We start from the raw sequence: 19,403 nt of genomic DNA, 5'->3' as shown, positions 1-19,403 counted from the left end.
CCATGGGAACCGCGTCAGGCCGGGATCGGGGCCGGGATCAGGACCGAGACCGGCCGCGGGATCCGGAGCCGCATCCCCGGTCCCGGCGCTGCCCAGGAGGGAAGGGGGAGACACAGGAGGGCTCTCGCGGTGCCCTCGGGGCCGGGAAAGGCGGTTCGGGTAGGACGGAGGCGGGGTGGGGGGGTGCTGAAAGAGGGGGTAGCCGGCCTGGGGCGGGGGGGCAGCGCGGCGCTGCCAGGTCCTGCCAGGTCCTGCCAGGTCACAGGGCGAGGCGGGGCGGTCACAGTTACAATTGTAGGGTTACAACTGCGATTTATAAACTAAACCACGAGAAGTTCCGCCTCAAAACGAGGAAGAACTTTACGCGGAGGGTGGCAGAGCGCTGGAACAGCTGCCCAGGGAGGGCGTGGAGTCTCTGGAGACATCCCAGTCCCACCTGGACGCGTTCCTGTATCACCTGCTCCAGGTGACTCTGTTTTAGGAGGGGGTTGCACTGGATGATCTCCAGAGGTCCCTTCAAACCCCAGCTATTCCGGGATTCTGTGAGGAGAGGGAAACCTGCTTTCCGCACAGCAGATCCCTGTGTGCCAGGCTTGGAGTCTGTATCCAGGTAGGAAGGGTAAAGGTCGCTCCCAAACCATCAGATAAAGAAGAAACGGCCTCAAGATGCACCAGGGGAGGTTTAGATTGGGTATTAGGGAATATTTCTTCACCAAAAGAGGCATTGGAACAGTCTGCCCAGGGAAGTGGTGGAATCACCATCCCTGGAAGTGTTCAAAAAACACGTGGAAATGTCACTTGGGGACATGGTTTAGTGGTGAACTCAAGGATGGTGCTGGATTGATGGTTGGGCTCAATGATTTTAGGGGGCTTTTCCACCCATTGTGTGAAATAGCTGCACCTTGAGTACTCTGCACACTTCTGGCCTACAGATAATTCATTAATTAATCAATTAATTAATAATGTAGTGCAAGTGGTAAAGAAATTTCTGAGAATAATTGTAAAGATGATTTAAGGTCTAAAATAGCTACCCTGCTAAGAATTCTAGGATATTTTCAGAACAGAGACAACTACTGGTTGAAGATGTTTTTGTTTATCTTTAATATCTATAAAGTCAGTGGCTAAATCTATCAAATTTAGTGAGGTCTAATATAATTGTAAAGTTAAAAAAAAAAAAATACAAACAAAAAAAAAACCAAAAGGACACTGAAACCAGAAAGGCTGTCTAAATTTCATATGCAGTGTCCTTAAGTAAATGGACTCCTTATCTCCATAGGCTTTTTCCAGATCACGGCACCGACCTTAATCAATTAAAATCGATTTTCCAATCAGTGTTTGTACAGTTCTTCAAGCCCCCATACCCAGAGCCCTGTGGGCTGTGAAAAGGCACTGGACTCTGCTCTTTGCACTTGTTAATCCTTAGTGCACCTTCTCCAGTGGGTCTCAGCCCATAAGATACACACAAGCACAGGGGTGCATTTGGGCAATTAATCAGTGCATTAATTAGTCAGCGCAGGGTGTGCCTTTGGAAATATTAAGGGATTGGTTTTCCCAGATCAAAGGTGCACAAGGGTTTTTTTGCTGGCAGCAAATGTCAAACAGAAGGAGAAGGGGCTGGAATACCTCAGAAAGCTTGTTGTGTTTAGTCATCCTAAGGAAAACTTTGAGGAGCAATATTATCACTTTAATGTTATCACTCGGTGCTTAGAAATTTGGGGGAAAGGTGTAAACCACAGTCTTGGTGGCTAGTGCCTAAAGGGAGCAAAAAACACACCCAAAAATGGGGGGATTTGCACCTTTCCTGAATATGGGAAGCCCTTTAGTCGAGGAGGGCTGGATGACCCCAAACAGTCCATGTTCCTTTTAGCCATGTTGCCACACTCGCTTGGATTTGGCCCCAACTTGCTCTTCTGTAAAAATATTTATTCAAACAGATCTGTTTAGGAACATTTTAAAGCACTGAATTTTGGAGTGAAAAAGACCTGCCTGTTTAAAAGCCATTTAAGGAGAAAGGTGCTGCAAGCAGGGCCGTGGGGCTGGAGAGGAGGAGGTGGTGGGAGACTCTGCAGAGGTCAGTGAGGAAAAGCTGCAAAGCAGCTGCCAGAAGAGGATGTTTTTCAAAGCAGTGCTGATCTCTGCTCTCTGTCACTTTTTATTTCGTTATGCTTTTAGTAAACAATGGAGTCAGACATAAAAGTGAACCAAGATTTTAAAAGCCAGTTTAAGGCTTATCAGAAGCAACAGCAGAGGCGGCTGCAAAATGTGATGGAGAGGAAGAAGGAAAAGCAGAACAGTCAGAAGGATAATGGCAACACAGGGGAGACTTTAAGAACCCCAGATGATCTAAACCTGTTTGAAGTAGGACAACCTGTAAATGAAGATGGCAGCAACAGGTAAAGGTGTAGCAGGACCATTCCTTCAGGAAGGCACAGAAGTATGTTTGGCTCATGATCTCATGAAACTCAGTATTATTAAGTTGACAGGGCACTTTCTGCCTTCACATCTTGGGCTTCTGAGAAGACTCTCCTTGTCCCTAACATGTTTACCCTCAGGGCATTGTGATTATTTATTGTCACTTATAATCAGTGTTTCACAAGTGAAGGGTGCAAGGACAGAGGGGGTGAGGGTGACATGTGAGGGGCAGCCAGGTTCTATCTGACAAACTCCAGTCATCTGGGGTCGCTGACACCCTCTGCACTATTGGTTAGTTCCTGCCTAACCTTTAAGCAAACAGGTTCCCTACATGAGGAATTTCCAAAGATGGATGTAGGCAAAGCAGCAAATGGGAGTAAGCCAAAGGGCAGCTGTGCAGAAAAGTGTTCCCCAGGCTATCTTTGCAATATATCCTGATTTAGAGGATCACAAGATTCCCAAGACATTGGGCATTCTGGTGTGGATCTCCCTCAATCTTGGGTGTTGGGTTTTTTTTGAGCTGAGTACATAATTCAATTTACTGAAGCAGAGATCTGAAAATCCTGCTCAGATCATTTCTCTTCCTCCCAGGAAGGGAACCCAGGAGTGAACCACTGAAACTTTCAGGTGCTTGTGGGAATGTGTTGTTTGTGCTGCAAAGGAAATCTGAGTGGAAACAGGGAGCTGAGCTTCCAGAAATTAATGTTCTCACCATTGCATCATTGCCTTCTTCACACACTGGTCCCTCAGCAGGGCTGTCTGATTTGCCAAGTTGTGCTCCTGATCTGACTTCTACAAGCTGACCTCTTCCCTTCAACATTTTGTCCTGATACTCTTTAGAAGATTATGATGGAGATCTGTTTTTTTTTTAAGATTTCTGGGAGACTGATTCCCATAGTTCAGATGTTTGTCTGGTGAAGGAAAGGGGTTTGGGTGCTCCCACAGCACACCCTGTGCAACGTGCATCCTCTGAGGTGCAGAGTACAGAAGAGTCCCAGCAGTTCTCTGCTATTACAGGTCACTAGTTTGAGCCTGAGTAATCCCAGAGTTATCATTTACCTCTGTTTCAGTGGCACTGGCTGTTAAAAGTCCCCATTTGACACAGCAGATTTATCTATATTGCCCTTTACTTATGTACATCAGCATTTAGCAGAAGAGTGGTTATGAGTGTATCAAATCCAGACAGGATTTGCTTCTGGAAGGGATTCACCAGGATGTGCTTTGCAGTATTCCCATGAGAACACGTTAGAAACTTGTTCCAGAGGAGCAGGACTCCATATGGGCTGCAGTGGCAGTGATTTTGGCCTGCCAGTGTTGTTTATAGCAGCACTTGGAAAACATTCTCCCCTCAGAAGTCTCCCTCTCTCTGAGCCTTGGGAGTTCATTTTTCCTTCCTCCCATCCTACTCCCAAATCTTGTTTAAGGGAGTGTTTAGCTGACAGTTCTTCCCTTCTGATTTGTTCTCTCTGTAACTTTTCCCTCCCTGCTCTGTTTGGTGCTTTTAAGTGTGCTTAAGTGACATTCCCCATCACATGGAGAATCTGTAACAAGAGTTGGGAAAGACACAGTTTAACAAAAGTTAAATTCCTTATTCAGGATAATTTTATTTTTTTTTTACCTAAACGGTGCACACAAGTTGAGAAATCACCTGAATTCCTGCTCACAAGCTTCACCTGGCTCTGTTTCCTTGAACTAAGTGAAAAGGGTCACCCTTTGCAGCCTGTTTCTTTTGGCTGATTTTCTGCAGCTGAGGCACTTGGGTGGAATCTGCTGCCCCCTCTGTAACATGTAGGGTCACTCTGGGACAGAGTGGGAAGTTTCTCAGAGGAGACTCCAGCTCAGTGTGCAGCTGGGATTTCTGTGCTTTTCCTCAAGACTTGGAAGCCAGCTCTGAGGAAGACATCCCTGATCAGGTGTGTTAAGAGCTTAGAACTTTCCTTTCATGTTAATCCCATAACTGTTAAAAATCCCTTTGTCCCCGTGTCTCTAATTGGATCTGAGTTCTGTTGCTCGCTTCTGTGAGTGGTACATGTGGGAATAACTTAGTTGTGCCATTTCTCAGCTCACATTGCTGCCTGCTTTCTTCTCCTTTGTAAACAGCTGCCTTTGATCTCCCTTTGATTTGAAGCTTTGAAACAGAAGTGCATTTCTTAATTACGGATTGTGAATCCTCTCCTGGACTGACTGTGCTGTTTATGGCAGTGCTTTAAGGGGTCATTTATTCCAACAAGTGCATTTGGAGGGTGCATTTGAAAGCTCTCAAGTCCAGTGGGTGCAAAAGGCTTGCTAAAACTTTGGAATAGAAAAGATTGAGGTGATTATTGAGATATCTTGCCTGGCTGTGGCTGTGTCTACACATACTTACTGTAACAACTGAGCTTTGTCCAAATCAAATCTCCAAACTATAGAGGTTCAGGGTTACACTGTAAATAATTAAAATCTAGGGGTCAATTCATGCAGCTGATTTAGGTGTCTGATGATACCTGAGATGCTGCAGAGCATTGGGGATTTCCACATGGGACCCATAGATTGGGCACAGGAGACCTGGAGCAGGTGGGGAGCACAAATGGCACCTGTGTGGGGGTAACTGAATTGAGTCCCAAGTTTTCTCAAGGACCCTGTGTCAGGGAGATTTGATAATCCTGAATTCCCACACTGGAACTGAGCCCCTGAGGCCACAGCTCCTAGATTTTATATTTGGAGGACCCATCACGTAAGGGCAGCAAAGAGATTTAAAGTTATTAATTCTCTGGATGCCTTGGAGAGATGAACCCCTTAAATGTTACCAACTGTACTGAAGAATAGGAGAAGCAAGGCCGTTTCTTCCCATTCAGAGGCTTTTTTTGATATTCTGTGTTTCCAAATGAATTCTGAAAAGCACCATTAACAATACAAACTGATGCCAGTCTGTGCTGGTGGGGTTCCAAGAGAATCAGGTGAGGACATAGGAAATTGGTCTTTTATGAATTGCTCTAAAACATTCATTATTAAAGAAAGGACCCCAGGAGCAGCTTTTGTAGTTGATGCTCTGTTGGATTCTGTTGGCTTTGTTAAGCATAGAAAATAAAGCCTGAATGTCCCACATGCTGAATGCTGAGCTGCCTGATTCCCTCTGAAGAACCAGGTGAGTGAGACTGAGATGACACTGTTTGGTAACCTCAAGAGCACTGAAAATGTACCTGTTCTGTGATGTTTTGCCCCAGACTACACAAGAAAGTGCAGAACTTTTTAAGAAGGAGCTAACTGAATAGATCAGATCATCAGCTTGTGTTCTTATGTAAATTTTAGGATATTCTGCTTAATTCAGTAAACTCACTCCTGATAAGCTCAGCTCATCTGCCATACAGTCAGTTCATTAGTTTATTTTTGGAAGTATTTGAAGCACATCACAGTGAAATTTGCCATTATGACTTCTTTTTTTCCCAGGTTTCTCGAGGCTGGGAACGAGCAGCTGCAGGATCAGCTTCGAGAGGTCCGAGATGAGAACTGCAGGTTGTACAAACTGGTGACAGAGAAAGATTTTGAAATAAAACAACTCCAGAAAAAAGTCCAGGAGGACAGGTTGGCTTTGGCGGGTAAACACAGTAACTTCGTATTCTCACCACCTCTGTTGGATGCTGATGGCAGCAAAATGTCCCTTAAAAGAAATATGGTGCTCTTTTAGGGTACACAGTGATCTCTGTTCCCCACAGATCTGAAAACTTGTTGTTATTGGCCCAAAAAGGTGATGTTTTGTAGAAATCATATTTCAGAAAACTTTCTGTTGATGTCAAAGAGCTGTGTTGCAGCTTTCTCTGCTGTGTAGAGTTAAATTCCCTATTCAGGGTCCTTTTTTTTTTGCCTGAACAGGGCACATGTACGGTTCAAAATCCAGCTTATAAGTGGCTTGAGTGTCCTTGGAAAACTGAACTGTGCAGGCTGCACCTCCTCCACTGGGTGCCACTGTTGGTCAGGACAGTAGTGATGACCAGGCTGCTTGAGAAGGGGGAAACCAGCAACAGAGCTTCACAACATTAAATTACATCTTAATCCTTAAAAACTCCCTGTAGTTGGTCCGTAGAAGAGATAATAAGCTATTCCTGGTCAGGACCTGGAGCCAGATGTGCTGTTGCAGCTTCTCTGGCTGACTAATGCCAACCTTATTTGCATTGTGGCAAGAGGCTCCCCCACGTTGCTTGGGAATGAAAAGCTTTGGTTAAGTGTGTGCAATGAATTTGGAGACCATCACAATGAAGCCCCAGCCTGGCTTTGGTAAGTTTACTACTCACTGTGGTCCTTAAAGGCCATTATTTGCCATGAAAACTAAGGTAAAAGTAGCTCCTAGATGAGAGGGGGAGCACAAATCACATGAAGGAGTAAGAACAGTGGAGATGCTTTTAAAAAGAATAAGTTGCTTTTAAATGGTTTTTTAAAAGCATTTCAAATGCTTTTAAAATAAATGCTTTTAAAAAACCAAGTTCATGCTCTCTACAAAGTTTTTGTAGTGATATTCTGTTCTCAGCAATATTCTGTGTAGCCCCTTTAATGTCTCTGTAGTTCCATGGGACTCAGAATTCACTAAAGAGTGATCTGTCCTCCTTCATCTCACCCCATTTCTTGGGTATGATGTTCCCAGATGTCAGCAGAAAAGTAATTTCTTCAGAGCACTGAAAAAGGATGAAAGAGTTAAAAGGAATGGCAGCAGCCAGGTTCAGCCCTCACACGCCCCACCAAGGATTTGTCATTGCAGGCTCACATTCATTGCTGAGCTGGAGGTTCCTGTGGACATTGTTTGCAATTATATTGATTTTGCACTTGCACAAGAGCTTTCCTTCACCTGTGTGATGTGAAAGCCAAGTGGCACTAAACAGCCAGTGCTGGGGTTTGCTTTATTTGTGACACTGATCCCAAAGCCTCTGTGAGGAGGGAGAGAATGACGTGTGTGTTTAAGAGAGCAATTAAAGGAATAATACAGTCAGGCTCCAGGATAATCACAGGGGACATATAAATAGGCACAATGAAATTTCCTGGACATTCTCCAGGACCCAGCTGTAATATTGTGCCTGACCTTTGGGGACAGATGTCTAGAAAATGTTCACACCTCTGTTTCAGCAACTCCTCCTGTAATAAACAACCAGGCAAAGGAGAGCGTTGTCTTCTTCTGTGATATTCCAAAAAATCCTGTTCGTGACTGCCCTTGCCAGCAGTGAGCAGAAAACACCTCCACCCTTTCTAGGGGGTGATGTTGCTACAGCCACTGCTGTGGCCTTGGGACACTGTGGCTGTTGCTGAAGTGTGAAATGTGGCTTTGCTGGCCCTGGTGTGATGCTGAATGAAAGGCCCAAGCATTCCAGCTGGAATCACTGATGTCTCTTCCCTCTCCTGTTCATTTGAGTGCCTGGCACAGCTCTGGGAGGAATGGACTGGACAATAAAAGTACATTGTGGGCAGAGAACAAAAGCATCATCTATTCTGAATCTTGCCTGTAAGACGTGACCTCTGCTTTTATGTGTCCTTTTCAGGGACTTCTGGGTTAGCTGGAGATGTTGCAGCCACTAAAATAGTGGAATTGGCCAAAAAGAACCGTGAGATAACTGCTGAGGCCGAGAGTGAAAGAGCCAAAGTGAAGCAGCTGAATCACAAAGTCAAGGAGCTGGAGAGAGAAGTGAGGCGTTTTTCTTGTTCTCTTTTTGCATCCTAAAACATAGAAATCCAGTGTTTGGGATAGAAAATGGGTTTGACTCGTGTTCACATGTTGAATTTGCTCTTATATCCGTGTTTACTTTGGGTTCTGCCCATTTCTGTCCATGATAGGAGAGAGAGGGGTGTGCCCTCAGCTGTTTGCTCCTCTGAAGGAGGGGCTAGGAAAGGATATCCCTAAATTATAATGACCCAAAGATTTGTTAAACAGCAATTAGAAATGTTCATTTGTATTTGAAGCACAGAGGTTTTTCTGATTATTTTTTTGTGTGTGAGGAGGAGCAAATTTCACCCCAGTATGTCTTAGATTCCCACCTCATTAATACCAGTCAGGAATTTGTACTCTATTCTTCTAAGCTTCATTCATCCACATAAATAAAGCTGTTTTCTGGCACAAGTATTTATAGAACTGAGACATCAACAAACTAGATCATGTAAGACAGCAAATCTTCGCTCAGGCAGATTGATTTTTCTGGTTTACTATGATTTTTTTATATGTGCCAACCTTTCACAGGAATAATTTTACTCAAGTGACTGCTGAAATGAAAATTGGATGCCTTGATGTCAATCTTTACTTTGTCCTTTACTTTGTCCTCTTCCTTACACAATATTGGTGAATTTTTTTATAATTTTCAATGTTTTTTTATGAACTTTGCTTTCTTAGAAGACATCACTTACATGGATCAATTATGTTTATCATGCTGACAGATGCATTTTGACTCCATCTTTCACAGTCACTTATTATCATAAGTCATGCATCTATCTGAATTTTACCCCAGTTACCTGAGAGATCAAGAAGTCATAGATTAAATTAAATTTTGGAGAACTCCTGCATAAATCCAGAGTGTTCTGGTCAGAGGGGTCTTGTCAAACAGTTGGCAGGTTGGCAGAGAAGCATCAGGTGTATGTTGGGACCTACAAAATCCCACAAGGAGTGGAGCAAGTAATGAATAATTTACAGGAAAACCAACTTGGTTCTAATGCACTACTGCAGGGGTGTGATGACCATTATTCAAACAGAAATTTAAAATATTCTCAGACATAGAATATATATAATATATATAAAATAATCTCAGATTTTGACCCAAAAAGAAAGGACCACAGACATTTCAGGAAAGGGATTATAACTTAAAGAAAAAAGAAAATTTTCAAGAAACAGTACTTATTTATCAAAACAGAGATGGACATTTTATATATGAACAAATCTGTCCCCAGACACCAGGAAAATCAAAATAAAAACTAAATACAATAACGTGCCTCATGTGAGGTGAACCACAATCTGAACTTTACTGAAACTGTGCCCTGGTCCATGGTTTGTATTTTCTCCACCTAATTTGGGGTGTCTCTCCTCTAAATTAATGGTGACTGGCTGAGTTTGTGGGTTTTGTTCAGTAGAACTATATGAAAATATAAAAGATGGGTAAAATTAAAGCAATATTGGACAGTGGGAGGTATTTATCAAAAATGTTGAGTGATAGATAGAAAACGCTGTTGTTTTATGTATTTTTAGCTCTTTGCTTGCATGAAAACTGAAAAATCTGTAACCCATGAGTGTTTTAACGTGATTATGTTCCCCCAAACAGAATGGAAGGTGTGGCCACTGAGCACTCACTTGGCAAGGGGTTTTGCATGTAAGCAAGGACTGCAGAGGGATGTTTGCAGAAAACTTCCATAGAATTTGGGCCAAAAGCTGCCAAATCCAGCTGAAATTCCTCATTCTCAGTCCATTGACTACAAGAGTTTATGAGCTGGATAGAAAGGGTGGCCCTAACCCACAAGAAGGGGTGATTTTAGAGCTCTGTGTTTCCCCAGATGCCACTTTAATGAAAAAGCTGTTCTTTTGTTCCGGCAAATAATTGAGATTTTTCCACCCACCTCAAAGACTGAAGTCCCAACCCTTTTAAAGCAGCAATTCCTGGCCTTTCCAGCTCCAAATTCCTGCGCTCCCATCCAGTAAGAAGTCTTTGCAACCTCAGCACAGGGCTTGATTCAGGGCAGGAGGGGCTGTATGTCTGCCTTCCTTTGCTGTGATGAGCAATAGGGGACATATTCTTTATTCTTCATGGGCTAAAAAATGCTGCCTTAGAGCTATCAGCTAAAGAAAAAGAGCCTTAACACCATTAAATCTCAGCTGTAGGGCATCAGGTAGTCATTTCTACTTTTATATTCCTCTGGTGAGCAGAATATGTGCTTTTTATGAAATATCCTGGGCTGGGCAGGATTTACATTTATGTATATAAACACTAATTTTATGTACCTATGGCGATAAAATGCCCCAGGAATCTCTATACTTGAAATCTGATCCCATCTCACCAAGTCAGAGACATTTGTTGAAGTTATTCCACAATAAAATAACCCATGACTCTTTGGGAAGCATTTCAGGGAAAAAAAATTCTTTCCTACTGACTGTGTTTAAAAACAGGGGAAAATTAATTATTTTTTATAGAGTTAATAAACATCCATATTTTAATTTTTTACTAATTAACACCCCATAGAGGGATTCTCTTTACTGTATCCATTGTACAATAACAATGTTTGGGGTTTTTTTCCAGCTACAGGCAGCTGTAGAAAAAATACATTCCCTTGGTGGTGGTGGTGGAATCAAGGAATCAACTCTGAAGATGCTGGAAGAAAACTTGGTATGAATTGTAACTGAAGAGAGGAGATCAGAAGCTGATACTCAGTGCAGTCCTTTCCTTAGGACAAGGATGTGTCCCTGTCACCAGTTTTGTGACCATGTTTGGTTTATACTTCCCGAATACCCCAAAAATCAGGGAGGAAATGGGTCTGGAAAGACAGATTCTGTGATCCTGATAAATGTGTGGTTCTTAATCACTTCGGTTTTTCCCTGAGGATTCTGTTCTTACTGAGTACATTCTTCTCTTCACAGGCTGAAAGTCCAGAGGTGAAAGCACTGCAAGAAAAATTAAACACAGCCAACTTTAAAGCCATGGAATACAGGAACCAGCTCCAATCCTCCAGACAGGAACTGAAGATGACCCAAAAGGTACCGTTTCAGGATGCATTTAGATTATCATTTAATTATGTATTTGGTTTTAATATAGGTTTCAGTCCCATGGAAATCAAAGGGATTAAAAACTGCTGAAAATAAAGCACGTGTTTAAATAGTTTGTTGGAGTGACATCCAGAATAACCTTTCCCTCTTTGATTCAGGATGGATTTAAGTGTTTCTATGTGCTCTGTTTCCCCTGGTTTCCTTAGTTTGTGTAAGAGACCTGCAATGCAGATCAGAGTAGAGAGTATGGTCCTAAAAATAGAACTCTGCTGACCTTTTTATAAATAATTTAAATGCTCTCCATACTAAGTTTAGCTGTGTCAGAATTGTGCAAGGGAATTTGGCTCAATTCCTGATGGCAAGGGTGTGTATTTAGACAAATTTAGGCAAATAAATGCCCTATTTAATTATGGTTAAACATTCATTATATAAAAAATAACGGCGTATATTGAAAACTGTTAGTAATGCTTGTGTTTACTGCTAGAGAGAGCCCCAACAGTTCTATTCAAGCCTCACTGTTGGTGTTAATCCCCTTTTTCACAGCTCTTGGCAAATGAAATTGGGGAAGATGTGAATATTCAAAGTCTCTTGGCCAATTCTGGCAGCTGGCGTGGACGGGCCCAGCAGATCCTCGTTCTCCAAAACAAGGTGAGTGAAGACTCTGGGTGGTGCCACCTCAGCTGGAAGCTGGAATTCTCTTTCTAAGTATTGATATCACCTCAATTTAAGGTAAAGGTACTGTTAATTCTTCATTAATTCTTAAAATCTATAGTATTTACTCTATTGCAACCATGCAAGGTTGGGTATTTAACTGGGAATCTTTCACATCTGTGTGAAATGAGTGAGGTTGAGTGACCCTGGAGAGCTGTGGCAGCTGAGTTAAAATCCCAGGGTGTTTTGAAGGTGCTTCCCTCCACTGAGAACAGAAGGAGCCCTGTCAGTGTCTGTGCTCTGACTTAGACACCTTTGTTCAGTGCCTAAAGTCAGATGGGAAGAATTGAGGCCAGATAAGATTTTCAAGTTGTTCCTTAGGGAGCTTCAGTAAAATCTTTAACTCCTGAATCTTCTGAAGGGCTGAAATGTCAGCTGGAGACAAGGAGGCAGCTTTGTCTGCATCTAAATAAAACTTCTCTCAGGCAATTTGATACATAATTTTCCTACTTTTCTGCTATTTAATTATATGCCATCAAACTGTGATTTCTGTGCTCTGATTGACCGGGGTTGTTAACCTCTGCTTTCCCTTGATCAAATCACATTTTCTTCTGTTATACCCCCTGCCTGGGGTTCATCTGAAGACTGTACATACTGTTCTCTGCTCTAAAGCAGAGACTTCTTTCTGAGACAGTCTCCTCAGGCCCCTTTTGTAGTCAGTGGGGATCTTGTAAATACAGTCACTGGATCAAAAGTGAGGCAGGTCCATCTTATCTTGTATCACACCTCCAGAACAGGCAGAGGAACTGAGCTGTGGCAGTACCCAATTCCTTCTGCTGACTATAAAAGGAGTCTGCAGTGAGTAGGTGACAAGCAGGGGCTGAGTTCACTTGCCTACACACAGTTCAGATGCTCTGGAGTGTCTGCCTGGCCTCCACATGTGGCTCCAAAAAGCCACAGATCTCCCACGTGTCCCGAGTCAACCAGAGGTCTGCTGTCATATCTCCTTCCTGCACAGATGCCCTAAAATCTGCATGTTTTATTAGCAGCTAAATTTAAATTTGAAAGACCAGACACTGCTCTGTGGTAGTTAATAATATCAGGAATTAATATGAGGATACACTCTGAGCTGCCTTTGGTTGTGTCCCTTTGGTGCTGGACCCCTGTGCTCCTGACAGACCCCTGGATGAGTCGCCATTATTGTCCCCTAGGTTCGAGAGCTGGAGAGTAAGCTGGGTCAAAACAAGACCAGAAGATCAGTGATGGACATTGATGAGGAATTCCTGGCCCTTGAGGATCCAAGGAAGTTGTCAGCCCAGGAGAAGCACTTGCTGAAGCTTCGCAACTTGGAGAAAGAAAAGAAAGAAGCTTTGGAGGTAAAAACCTGTGAACCAACAGAGTCCTGTTGGGGCGTGTGCTGTGTAATAATTTGCCTTACAGGATGTGTTACACCCTACCCAGAGACCATCTCACAAACCCACTTGATCTGCTGGAGGAAGTTCTGCCACACTCCACAGAGAAGCCCTGCTAGAGCTACATCCAAATTCCAAAGTGTCCTTCTGGCCCTTGGTCAGGTGTGCATTCTTCTTGCAGTGTTAGAAACAAACATCACACGGCACCTGTAGGATGGACAGGGAATCAGACCCAGCCAGAATGGATTTAGGAGGGGCAGGTCCTGCCTGACCAACCTGATCTCCTTTTATGACCAGGTGACCCTCCTGTTGGATGAGGGGAAGGCTGTGGATGTGTCTACCTGGACTTCAGCAAAGCCTTGGATACTGTCTCCCATGGCACACTCCTGGAAAAGCTGCAGTCCACAGCTTGGACAGGGGCACTCTCTGCTGGGTTAGGAACTGGCTGATGGCCAGTTCTTAACTGGTGGGAAATGGTGCTGCATCCAGTTGGGATCTGGTCACTAGTGGTGTCCCAGTCCTGTTTACTTGATGGTCTGGATGAGGGGATTGAGTCCACCATCAGCAAATTTGCAGATGACACCAAGCTGGGGGGGAGTTTCCATCTGCTGGAGGGCAGGAGGGCTCTGCAGAGGGACCTGGACAGGCTGGATAAATGGGCTGAATCCAATGGTCTGATGTTTAACAAGGCCAAGTTCTGGGTCCTGCACTTTGGCCACAACAACCCCTGGCAGCACCACAGAGTGGCTGGAGAGTGATCAGGAGGAGAGGGGTTTCTAATCAACAGGAAGCTGAACATGGGCTCAGGTGTGCCCAAGTGGCCAAGCAGGCCAATGGATCCTGGCCTGCATCAGGAACAGTGTGGCAGCAGGAACAGGGAAGTGATTCTGCCCCTGGACTCAGCGCTGGTGAGGCCACCCCTGGAGTGCTGTGTCCAGTTCTGGGCCCTCAGCTCAGGAAGGACATGGAGGGGCTGGAGCAGGTCCAGGGAAGAGCAACGAGGCTGGGGAAGGGACTGGAGCACAAGTGCTGTGAGGAGAGGCTGAGGGAGCTGGGGGGGTTGAGCCTGGAGAGGAGGAGGCTCAGGGGAGACCTCCTCACTCTCTGCAACTCCCTGACAGGAGGGGGGAGCCAGGGGGGGTTGGTCTCTTTTCCCAGGAACCAGCAATAGGACAAGAGGGCTCGGTCTTGAGCTGTGTCAGGGGATGTTTACGTTGGACATTAGGAAGAAATGTTTTCCAGAGAGAGTGCTCAGCCATTGGAATGGGCTGCCCAGGGAGGGGGTGGAGTCACCGTCCCTGGAAGTGTTTAAGCAGAGACTGGATGTGGCATCAGTGCTATGGGCTGGGTGACAGGGTGGTGTTGGGTCATGGGTTGGACTTGATGATCTCAGAGGTCTTTTCCAACCTGGTTGATTCTGTGATCCCCCTCACACTTCCTCCATCTGTGTGGCTCTGGGCTTCTCCATTTGAACAGAATAAAGTTGAGAATCAACCTAAGCCACTCGGATTCCTGAGCAGACAGACCCTTTTTTGATGCTGGCAAGCAACAGCGTTTACAATTCCTACTTCCTTAGGGGTGATACAATATGCCAGTCCCATTTTTTAGTCTTCTTGAAGATTCTACCAGGTAATGTGTGATTCTTTCTGCTCCCCAAAGCAGCTGGGGCCTGGTGATGGGTTATAACTGTCATGTCCCGTGGTGTGTTTGCATCCCTGCAGAAACTGGCCGGGGAACACCGCGCTCTCCAAAACAGCCACGAGGAAGTGAACAAAAAACTCAATGCATCAAAAGCCAGGAACAAAATCCTGTGTGGTGAACTGAAAATCCTGAAGGCACAGGTTGTGACCTTGCTGGAGAAAGGAAAACACGATGATGAGCTCATAGATGCCTTGCTGGTAAAGTCTGACTTTATCTGTTGGTCCCAGCCCTCTTTCTGTAAGTGGTGAAACATGATGTCATTCAGTGACACAGACAACCTTGGGGGATACAGGAGCCTGATGAATCCAACTGTGACAGCCAGAGGTTTCCTAGTCAGCTAAAGCCCTTCTACATTTTGGGTCAGGTCATGTAAAGGCTGCAAGACAGCACCAGGTGTGACAGTTGCAGTCAAGTGGCTCAAAGCTGCAAGGATTGAAAGAAACATTTTGCAGAAGGATTGAAATAGGATTTGTCTTGTAGGTAGAGGAAGAGCTTCATTCCTGACCCATGGAGATGGACTGTATTGTCTGTTCTACTTTCAGCTCCATTGGTAGATTTTTTTTTTTCTTTAGAATGCCTGCAGTTTTGCAAGATTTCCTTTCTTTGTAACACAGCTTTCATTTATTGTGTTAAACAGCCAAAACCACGCATGAGTTCTAAACCATGTGCACATTCACTGGCAGCAGCTGAAGCTGAGAGGGTTTGGCCCCTTCAAAACCAAGAGTTTCAGCAGACTTAAGATGCTGAAAAAGAAATAAATGACTGCTGTCATGGTATTGCAGGGTTCTTTAGTCCTGCCATGGTTCTAAATAGCCTTCCCCAATTAAAATAGTAAATATATATATATATTAGAGAATACGCCAGTTCTTAGCAGGGTTAGTTCTGTGTTTCCTGATCCAGCTCCTCACCAGTTTCAAACCACTTGGATTTCCTTGCTTCTGTGCACAGGTTTTAGCTAAGGCATGTTTATAACTGAGCAGGAATTCACCCTTCTCACACCAGGCACTGTGAGGAGCTTGGGTGCTGAGCAGCAGATTAGAAGAGCCAAATAACAGTTATAATTTTTGCCAGATCTGAGCATTCTCACTAAAATTATTGCAGAAAGATGCAAGTTTATTTGGGAAGGGATGGTTGATCTGTTTTATCCCTTATATCAAGGGTGTACTTTCCTTGCAGTTTGTTGGCCTGACAGAACAAACTGTCTGACAGGTATTAGATTTGTCATTGTGAAAGAAAACCTCCAAAACTCACTGGTGAAGCCGCCTGAACTCATAGCTGTCACCTCACAGTACCCTCATCTTTTAATGTCACTGTCACACAGTCTGACATGGGCTAATTTCACAAAAAGCACATTGAAATCTTGACTTTCATCCAGTTTATGAAAAATTAATTCACCTTCTTTGTCCAAGGCTTGCTCTGTTTTCTGTTACACTGAGTAGCAAAGCTGCTACTGAATCAATGAGCTGCAAATTGAATCTCTCTGTTGCTCAGATCAACACAACAAATCAAACTCCTAGAGCAGCACTGGTGAAACCAGTGTGCTCCCACCAAGGAATGGGTTTGGCAGGGCAGGAGCTTGTCCTACCATTCCTAAATTGAGATTTGTTTGGATGATGTAAATAATCATGGTGTACAAAACGAAGATCTCACTCGTTGTTTCTATTTTATCAGAGCCAGCAGAAGCAAATGCAGGAGATCTTAAAGGACCTGAGCCAGAAGGAGGATGAGAACAAGGAGTCTTGGAAAATAGGGCAGATGTTGAACAATGAGACTGAGGAACAAAGCTGCCTCATAGAGCACCTCAGGGAGCTGGTGGCAAAGGTTAAAAAGATGGAAGAGGCGATTGGGAAACTCACACTTCAGGTAGGAGAACAAATGAACCAGAAAAGCACCCTGTGTCATCATTTTAGATCTAGGTCCTTGTTGTCTGAGGTGCTACCTCGAGACAGTCCTACTGACAGTCTCTCCTGGTGGAATAATAAAGCAGGAATCCTCTTTTGTAACTCCTCAGTTTCTTTCCTGTTAGTACATAACTTTTCTTCAAGTTGTTTAAGGAGCAAGAAAACATAGAAATATCAATCCCATCCACAAGTGGCTCCATGTCAAGACTGTCACTTGGCTGACAGCAAGGGCTGGGGCTCCAGTGGGGAGTTCTCAGTGTTCACAATCCTTGGATGCTGAAAGGAGGAAGCAAACAAATATGTTAAACCAACATCAGCAGGCTGCTGATCCTACAGTCAGGTTTTATTAATACTTAGACAATCCAATTCCCAGTGATCTAAAACACTCATAGGGTTTTATGGTGAGATTGTGAATCTGCCAAATACCTCAGTAATGGGGACTGGAACACTGAACACAGGATAAAACCTGGGTTAGGGACACAAACCAGCTGTGCTGGGAGTGGTGGTGCCACACTGTGGGTTCTCCAGTGCCACTGTGCACCCTGATTTCATGGGGAACTGCACTTTTCTTTACTGACTCTTGCTCTGTTTTCATCCTGCAATGGATAGAAATGAAAGAAAAGCTTCTGAGGAGGTCCTGTAAATCAAAAGCTCTGGCATGCTTTTAGCAATAATTATAGGCTGCTGATTAGGCATTGATGCAGCTATTTGCCTTTGAACTGTGTAATTGGTTTTATAACCTGCTTCAACATTAACAGAAGGAATCTGCCCATCAAGGGGAGGGTTCAGGAGCTGCTGATACACCACCTTCTGAGCACTCTGAGGCACCTCTGGCACCAGGCAGCAGTGAGGTTGCAAGGACTGACTCTGCCCGGTAAGAAGACCCCAAATGTCAACGTTTAAATTTGTTGGGAGTAATTCAGCAGTCTGGTTTTCCCAGGCAGTTTTATGAAACCACAAGTGCTTTGTGCCAGCAGCTGTAGCAGCCTGTTTACAGTATATGGGAATCTCTGATCACATTATCTCTTGGACTTTTGTCCTGGAACAGAGAAGGATATACAGACTTGCAGACATTACTAGATTTGGCATGATGGTGGTGCAGCTAATTCCTTCTCTCCAGCTCGGATAATGTTTATGTGGTCAGCTTAAGTGCCTGGGAGTCTTTTTCTCTTATGAGAAACAGGGCTTCTAATGAGGAGACTTCTGTGAGCAGGGTGGTGAATTAAAACAAAATGCCATTTTAGGTAAGCACTAAATCACTGGTGCACTATTTAAATCAATAAATACACTTTGAGTAGAATTTACATGCAGCAAGGTTGAAAACACACCACATCATTTGTTCTTAACAAACCCCCTTTTTAAAGCTTGGTTGAGGACTGTGTAAATTACACTAATCTTAAAACAACAATAAATCTGAATTTTGTTTACACTGATGTAACTCTGGGTCACTGTGGCTGTGTAAAGATATCAAAGCAAGTTATATCCTTTCCTATTAAAGTGCTGGGTTTGTTGCTAAAGAGTTCATGGTCTAATTGACAATGAGGATTTGAGACTGGTCTTAGGGGGACGGAGGAAATTTTTCATCAAGTTGCAACTGATTTTGTCTCTGTCATGTTATTTTAGACCCTGAATTTGGCTTTAAAATGGTCAGCTGTATCCCTGAGTCTAGTGGAATATTACTATAAAATTCAAGAAGAATTCTATTCAAACATCCTTAATCTGAAAGTTTCTGCATCTCCACTGTTGCACCATTCGACTGCCTTTATCCTCCCACTTCTACCTCTGCAGAAGTTGTTGGGCTCTGATGGAGCAAACCTAGATTTTATCCCCTTTTTTTTTTTTTACTTCATATGTTTGCTGATGGTAAGCAGGAAAAGGAGGTTGGGTAAGGGCTTTGCAGAAGCCACTAAGTGCAGTGCATAAATTATTGCCTGTGGACGTGGCTAAAGGCTCTGCCATGGAAAGAGCTGACGTGTCAGGTGGGCAATGAACGATCCTGAAAGCTGTGAGAGCTCTTAATAACTTGGTCAGCAAGGCTCACTCCTTCCATTAACTTTAATATGCTGATGAACTCTCTATTCTGTTTTACTGGAGTAAATCATCTTTTCCTATCAGGAAAGATGAAATGAAAAATGCTATAAATAGGAGCTGAAGCCCCTCGGAGAGGGTGAAGTAAAAAATCTGCATTTTTAGACTGGGCCAAGTCTGTCATTATCAATTTGATTTTAGGATTAACCACTCCTAGCCTAGGAGGCAGCTCTGCCTTTTCCTCAATATTAAGGCTTTATCCTCTTGTTAGCTGCAGCCTAAAGACAAGGAAACCTGGGCTAAGCCTACAGGGACTTGCCTTTAGGCAGCTGAGCTCGTGCTGAGAAAACAAGCACACACCAAAATTTGATGTCCCAAACACACATATCATTGGGTATAAAACTCATCCAGAGTGGAAGTGATACTCCAGTGTGATCAGTTCACTCTGACAGATCTTCATGAGGGTTTTCACAGAGCAGAAGGGTTCAGAAAAGTGTATTTTTAAAGGGCATTTGGAAATGCAAGTTGTGGACCTTGTTGCAGAGCAGGAGTTCATCTGGTTGTGGAAGTATGTGACATAAAAACACAATCAGAGGAGCACAG

General features: G+C 43.8%; 1 protein-coding gene across 1 annotated transcript in view; it reads left to right on the top strand.

Moving 5' to 3' along the window:
- The first annotated feature begins 44 nt into the window (after positions 1 to 44).
- The window catches only part of CCDC13 (coiled-coil domain containing 13), a 27,092-nt gene continuing 7,733 nt past the window's right edge, over positions 45 to 19,403 (top strand). The window contains exons 1-11 of the mRNA XM_017830039.1: positions 45 to 159; positions 2,173 to 2,393; positions 5,839 to 5,987; positions 7,914 to 8,056; positions 10,644 to 10,730; positions 10,982 to 11,098; positions 11,651 to 11,755; positions 12,970 to 13,134; positions 14,892 to 15,068; positions 16,543 to 16,734; positions 17,531 to 17,646. Of these exons, the coding sequence (XP_017685528.1) occupies positions 2,179 to 2,393; positions 5,839 to 5,987; positions 7,914 to 8,056; positions 10,644 to 10,730; positions 10,982 to 11,098; positions 11,651 to 11,755; positions 12,970 to 13,134; positions 14,892 to 15,068; positions 16,543 to 16,734; positions 17,531 to 17,646 (1,466 nt within the window). The 5' untranslated portion in view covers positions 45 to 159; positions 2,173 to 2,178. The remainder of the gene's footprint in view (positions 160 to 2,172; positions 2,394 to 5,838; positions 5,988 to 7,913; positions 8,057 to 10,643; positions 10,731 to 10,981; positions 11,099 to 11,650; positions 11,756 to 12,969; positions 13,135 to 14,891; positions 15,069 to 16,542; positions 16,735 to 17,530; positions 17,647 to 19,403) is intronic.

This window comes from Lepidothrix coronata, unplaced genomic scaffold, assembly GCF_001604755.1.
Source record: "Lepidothrix coronata isolate B3197 unplaced genomic scaffold, Lepidothrix_coronata-1.0 Scaffold173, whole genome shotgun sequence".
In the NCBI taxonomy this organism is placed as follows: domain Eukaryota; kingdom Metazoa; phylum Chordata; class Aves; order Passeriformes; family Pipridae; genus Lepidothrix; species Lepidothrix coronata.
The sequence above is the reverse complement of the archived record's forward strand: the minus strand, read 5'-3'. Positions and strand labels throughout refer to the sequence as shown.